The sequence below is a fragment of the Nanorana parkeri genome, unplaced genomic scaffold (assembly GCF_000935625.1).
Source record: "Nanorana parkeri isolate BGI_ZX_2015 unplaced genomic scaffold, ASM93562v1 scaffold248, whole genome shotgun sequence".
Lineage (NCBI taxonomy): Eukaryota > Metazoa > Chordata > Amphibia > Anura > Dicroglossidae > Nanorana > Nanorana parkeri.
Window position 1 is genome coordinate 1114219 of NW_017306516.1, and position 6867 is coordinate 1121085.

Sequence of the window (6867 nt, forward strand, 5' to 3'; positions counted from 1 at the left end):
AAAATATTGTCTGCAACACACGTGGGGCATATACTGTTTTCTGTTAAGTATGGGAAATACACCTATATCATGGCTTGCATAAAACTGCCTAATAAACCTGAGCTCAGAGGTATGTTGGATACTTGTTACTGAAACAAATGTGATCACTGACATGTTTTTATGTTGTCACTCTTTTGTGATATTAACTTACATGCTGTCTTCTGTCTCTGCTTCTGTTTTCAGCCTTTCGGCCAGTCATGTTGGGCAGAACTTTACATTTGTGCTGACTGACATTGACAGCAAGCAGAGGTTCGGCTTCTGCCGATTATCTTCAGGCGCTAAAAGCTGCTTTTGTATCTTAAGGTAAGGCCAGCTGTGTCTGTCTGCAGTGCACATGTTAGCTTGTGCAGGCCCTCCAGTCTCTTATCAGGATTGTCCTGCAGATAAAATGTGGACGGGTGTCAGATGTATTCCTCAACTCTTGCATTTCAGGTCATGTGACTCTAGAATATGAGAACAGTATAAGGGCCAGGTAAATATATGTTCAGATTGTAAAGTTTCCATAGCCTTTCACAGCATAAAATTTTAGTTGAATGTGTGTGTGTTCACTTAGAAAAACACATAATGTAAACAAGAAAACTGTGTCATCCTTGGCAACCAGTCTGATTCTAGCTGTCATTCCTTCTAGCGCACATTACAAAATGAAGGCATATATCCAATTGGTTTCTTTGGAAAAGTGTTTCTCAGCCTATCATGTATATCCAATGTTTTTTTTTTTTCCGTTTTGGATTAAAGGGCGATTCCACTCTCCCAGGTGAATTTTGGAAAATGGAATTACCCCGTCTAATTTGGCTCCCCACATTCCCGCTATGACCAATGAAAAGCGATTCTGACCGCGCTGACCAATGAGAAAAACAAGGGGTGGGAGCCTGAAGCTTTTAGCCATACTGTGCTAGTATGCACACCATATTAACACATTATGGCAGGCTTATCTGCAAAACTGATCCCCTTCAGCACTGCACTTTTCCCTTGTCGAGGCTTCCATGCTTCCAACTTCTTCCTGGTTGTGAGTCTTCAGCCGCTTGATTGATTGGCCAAGCTCTGGTGCTGTAAATTCTGCGCATACACATTGAAGCTGCCTCATCTCGGCACGCTGGCTCAGTGTAAGGAAAAAAAAAATTGCTGAATGCATCAAAAATAGTTTTTTATGGCAGAAGAGCCTGCTGATTGTCAGTTTTGTTTTGTAGAAAGTTTACTTCCATTTTAATAACTACTCTCTTGTGCATTTATTATTACATAGTAAAGAGCCTTTACTCTTCTGAGCAAACAGAAGTTTGTTGCCTTTATTATTTACTTTTGCTAAAAAAACATAGAAACTACTGTGATGACATTAAAGGCAGAGCAACCTAGCATTAGCACCTCAAACATAGGAACCCCTTGTACCTAAACTTCGATCATAAGAAAATCTTGTGCTTGAACCTCTTTGCTATCAAAGTGCTAACCTGTGAAGAAAACATATCTCATATACATATGTCTACTTTGGTCCGTTTCGTTTGGGTGTGTAGAATAGTGTGTCCCCCACCGGTCACTGTGGTTCCTCCTGCCAACAGTTGCATCCCTTTTGCGCTCTGCACTTTCTGAGTCATAAGGAGGAACCACAATGGCAAGCACGGAAACCTGCTGTTTGTCCAGCCTGATGAGTCAAATCAGTGCTAATAGCTCTGCGGCAGAGTGAAGTTTTAGCAAACGGCTGATGGACAGATACAGGTGAAACTCGAATAATTAGAATATCGTGCAAAGTTCATTTATTTCACTAATGCAACTTAAAAGGTGAAACTAATATATGAGATAGACTCATTACATGCAAAGCAAGATAATTCAAGCTGTGATTGATCATAATTGTGATGATTATGGCTTACAGCTCATGAAAACCCCAAATCCACAACCTCAAAAAAGTAGATTATTACATGCAATCAATAAAACAAGGATTGTACATAGAACAATATCGGACCTCTGAAAAGTACAAGCATGCATATGTACTCAATACTTGGTTTGGGCCCCTTTTGCAGCACTTACTGAAATTACTTTTGCACGGTATTCTAATTATTCGAGTTTCACCTGTATGTATAATGTTGTTCCGTTCACAGGCTTGTGCCATTGTAATGTTGTTGACCCCTTGTTGTTGACCTCTTGAGAGTGTCAAGTCCTGAGCTACTAGCCAGGCCTTAGGAGTCACTTCCCACCAGTTGCCCCACCTAACCCTTAAGGCCGTGACACACTGCACGCGAAGCAGTAAAAGAGGCAATAAGAGCGCAAATCCTGGGAGTGTGGAGGGTATAGGAACAAACAGCGCTATGTGTGACGGGTGGAGAGAACAAAAATTCATCGAAAAACAAAGGATTGAGGACTTACTTGAGGAGCCGGGGTTCTGACATGGAGTGCCCTCTTGGAATGTTAGCTATGCGAGATGTGTTCAGTGTCTCCCAGCAAGTGAAGGGATGGATGAAGAATCAATATAAACTGAATGCTGTGTGTGCCAAGGGGCTAGTGAAGAAGCTGCCTATGGTCTTGATAACGGTGTTCTTGGGACGTGATGAAGTGGAAGTGACAGAAGGCTGGGGAAGAACGTGCACGGAACGGTGATGAAAGAGCGAAGCAAAGCTATCCGGCACAGAGCTTTGCGTGCAGTGTGTGAGCTGAGTGCAGTCAGATGATTGACTGCACCTTCAGCCAATCAGCTCGTGCTTAACAACAGGCCAGACGTCGCATCCCATCACACCGTTTTTTACGCGCGAGCCGATTGGTGGAAGTTGAAATTGTTCATCTCGGCGCGCTCAGCTCCGCGAACTCTCGCCAGATGAGGTGCCCAGGGGAAAATGACATGACACACGGCTCGCAAAGGCAGCGCGCCACCGCTTCGCGCTGCTTTGCGGGCAGTGTGTGACAGCCTTAACCCTGCCCCGGCCTTAACTCCGCCCCTAAACACACCCTCTTAAATAATCTTATGATAATTCTTATGATATTTGCCGCTTGTAAACGGCAGATTAGGGATTCCTGCTGCAGGAAAACGCAAGTTCCTGACACAGGAATCTCTAATCAGACCTGACATATACTGTAGGTGTGAATGGGCTTAATATACACATACATTAAAGGTGCCCATACACCTGCCGATTATTGTACGATAATCGCTGGAAAACCTGCCGAAAATCGTACGATTTTTGGTGGCATGGTCGGCAGACGAATGCTGCACGGGCCAATGTGCTCAAGTTAGCACTGCAATCATCGCAAGTACAATCTGCCTGTCCAAGATGGGCAGATCGCACGAGATTTTAATGACCTTACAACCATCGCATAACGAAAGTCGTACGATGATTGTAAGGTGTATGGTATGGCCAGCTTAAAACACAATAATACACTTCTCAACGTTACAACCCCCACCCCGCAAGGCCACATAGTACCGGCTCGCGGGCCAGAGTTGGACCAAATTTCCACTCGCCCTCACCTTTTTTTACTCGGCAAATGCGAGCAGGCTAGTGGAAATTTTGAGCCCTGAAAATAGGAATTTTGTATTCAACGTAAAATCCTTTTCACTTTGCTCATTGAAGGACAAGCATGATCCTTAGGACCTTGATCGATGGGTTATAACATTACCTGCAGGTGTAGGACGCTGGGCAAAAAAAGAGCAAAACAGACTGCAACAATCAACTCAGTTAGTAGCAAGCAATAAACAAATAGCAACACAGTAAGTCAACATGAGGGTGGGTGCTGTGTCCTTCAATTAACGTATAGAAAAGGATTTTATGGTGAGTACAAAAGTCCTGCTTTCTCTTCTGTTCATTGAAGGGCACTTATTTGAAGGATTCCTAGGATCCTGACCAACGGGATGTCCTAAAGCAGTGAAAATAGAGGGTGGGTTAACCATACCTTACCCATAATCGAATGAGACGCTCGCACGGCTGCCTGCAAGACCTTGCGGACGAAACTCGCAATATTCACCCTATAGAATTTAGAGAAAGTGTGGACAGAAGACCAGAAAGCAGGCAGCCTTACAAACTTGGGCAACTCCAGTCTGGTGATGAAAAGCCACCACCGTCTGATGAATCCTGGATATAGTGGTCGAGGAGGAGGACGAACCTGTCCCTTCCTGGGACTATCTGGGGTGATGAACAAAGAATCAGTCTTCTGTTTAATATGCTTTAAGACCGTATTAAACAACAATAATCACCAGTGTATACCATTAACTAATAAACTTTAAAAGGTAAACCAGGGTGGTTAAAAGTTAAAAGATGAATAATTGAGAAAACAATCATCCTTTAAAAAACATAAGATGGAAGGGTCACAAATGGCATTCAAGCACTACAAGGAATGCAAAAAAAAAGCCATTAGAACAGCAAAAATAGGCTATGAGGAACAGATCGATATAGAAAGTAAACATAACCTCCAGAAATTCTACAAATACATAAATAGTAACAAAATAAAGAGGGAGCACATAGGCCCCATAAACAATGAGCAGGGAAAGCTGGTTACAAGTGATAGGGAGAAAGCAGAGGTTTTAAACACTTTCATCTCTCCTGTTTTTAGGGGAAAGGTATTAGAGCATTGTAGGAAAGCAAATGTGGTGCTGATATTCAAAAAACGAGCAAGCTGTATACCTGGAAACTACAGACCAGTCAGCCTTAAATCAATAATAATCAAAGTTTTTGAGGGAATGGTCAGGGACTATATTCAAAAGTTTGAGTGTGAAAACTGTATCATACGTACTAACCAACATGGGTTTTTGAAAGGCCACTCTTGCCAGAAAAATCTACTAACATTCTATGAGGAATTAAGTTGCAGGGTGGATAGAGGAATGCCAGTGGATGTCAACTATTTAGACTTTGCAAATGCGTTTGATACAGTGCCCCACAAATGGTTGATATACAAACTAAGGTTGATTGGCATTCAATAAACTGTGTGCACATGGGTAGAAAACTGGTTGCAGGACTGCATCCAGAGGGTAGGGATAAACTGATCATTCTTACATTGGACCAAAGTAGTGAGTGGCCTGTCTCAGGGTTCAGTCCTGGGGCTTATTCTGTTTATCCTGTTCATAAATGATATAGGGGTGGGAATAAATAGGTCACTGTCTGTGTTTACTGATGACACAAAATTATGTAGGGCAATAAGTTTGCAACAGGACATAGAATCACTACAGCAAGATCTCAACAAAATTGGAAAATGCTCAGCAATGTGGCACATGAGTTTTAATCTAGAAAAATTTAAAGTCATGCACTTGGGAGCTAAGTACATGCTTGCACAATACACCTCGGGAGGGGTCCACTGGGAAAAAGCGTAAAAGGCTGAGCTTGGTGAGACCAGTCTTTGTAGTTAGTCATCAAAAAAATGGATTGTATGGAAAAACCTTAAAAGACCATTTATGTTTGTGGCTGCCAAACGGCAATACAGAATCCTTGGTAGCATCCATGGACTGTTCAATTAGGAGTTTCTTGAACAGTCTTGATAAGCTCAGGCACCAGCTCTTTTTCCTGCACTGATCTCTGATCTAGCAACTGGCAGCTCATCCTACCTATCAAAGGTGACAGGCTCCGATCAACCAACGCCTGGGGAACAGCATCAGCAACCGCACTATGTTCCTCATCAGAAACTTTGGAATAAGAGGGCATAGGAGTGAGGGCGGTTTTTAGTGATACCCTCCAATAAGGCTTTCTCAATATGGGAAAAAAGCTGTCCATAGCTGAGTGGAAGGAATCAAAGTTCAAAGTGGACCTCTGAGTACCTGAAACCCCACGTGTGGAGTCTGAGGAAACAAGAAAAGCTTGGAGCACTGGGAAGGTCTTGCAGGGCACCCAGGGAGGCAGCCTCAAAAGGCCAACAATTGGTGCATGATGGAGAGGGGATGCTGTCCCTGGTGCCCTTAGATGCCTGGCGATTCACCCTATGGGTGTCAACCATTTTCTCTGCCCACACCTAGCCCTGAGAGACTGTGCAATAAGGATAAAAAACACCTCAGCAAGGACTTCCCAGCCCACGCACCAGCCATTCCCAATCCACATTCAGGTGGGGAGGTAAGCAGTTACTGGTCCTCGCTGCAACCATGCCAAACTCCAGAGCCGACGAGCTCACCTCCCTGAATCGCCCAGGGAGCACAGTGGCAATGGCAGATGCATACACTACAGCAAGCAACCGGGCCAGTGGAAAATGATCGCCTCATCCCTGCCTGACAAGCTGAACAGCAAAAGAACCTGGTGGCTACAGCACACCCGCTCCCCTTTAACCTCCATAGAGCTCAAGATTGGCTGTCTCAGCCACCGCCCGGTCACCTTGACGATCTGACACCAGCAACGTCTTACCCACCCATCAACCATCCAGATCGACCATCCTCACGAAAAGTCCAACTTCAACACCAACATTCCCTTGATGACTGCACGCCACCACTTTCCTTGTGGTGAGTGGTTATGTACACATTTTTTTATGCCAACTGTCACTGATCTCACACGGCCCTCTCTCTTGGTTTTTGCTTTTCTCTGTGCTTCTGGTCTTGCCCCCCGACCTGACCCCCAGGGTCTGCCCTCCCCAACACCCACCTTTCCTACTCCTGCCTCACCATCACCCGGTTTACGCTCAAGCGGTCCCATACTCCAGTGCACCATCTCCCCTCAACCAGTCTGACCCCCCACCTGCTAGACAGGTACAACTTAGTTTGAGCGCTTCCCCTCACACCTCTGTTCACTTGGCAAATTACGAGCACCCTGGTCAGTACAGACGTGAAGCAGCACACTGAGTTGCCTATTTCCTGTGCATACTCCCTCAAATATCAAACCCCTCACCAAACCCTTTCCTCTTAACACCCCCCCCCCTTTCCCCCCCCCCTTTTAGCCGTGTGCAACA

At 44.6% G+C, this 6867-nt stretch overlaps 1 protein-coding gene across 1 annotated transcript in view; it reads left to right on the top strand.

Moving 5' to 3' along the window:
- DENND1A (DENN domain containing 1A) overlaps nucleotides 1-6867 on the top strand; it is a 702656-nt gene that overhangs the window by 242957 nt on the left and 452832 nt on the right. Inside the window, exon 5 of the mRNA XM_018556699.1 lies at nucleotides 223-342. Within this exon, the coding sequence (XP_018412201.1) occupies nucleotides 223-342 (120 nt within the window). The remainder of the gene's footprint in view (nucleotides 1-222; nucleotides 343-6867) is intronic.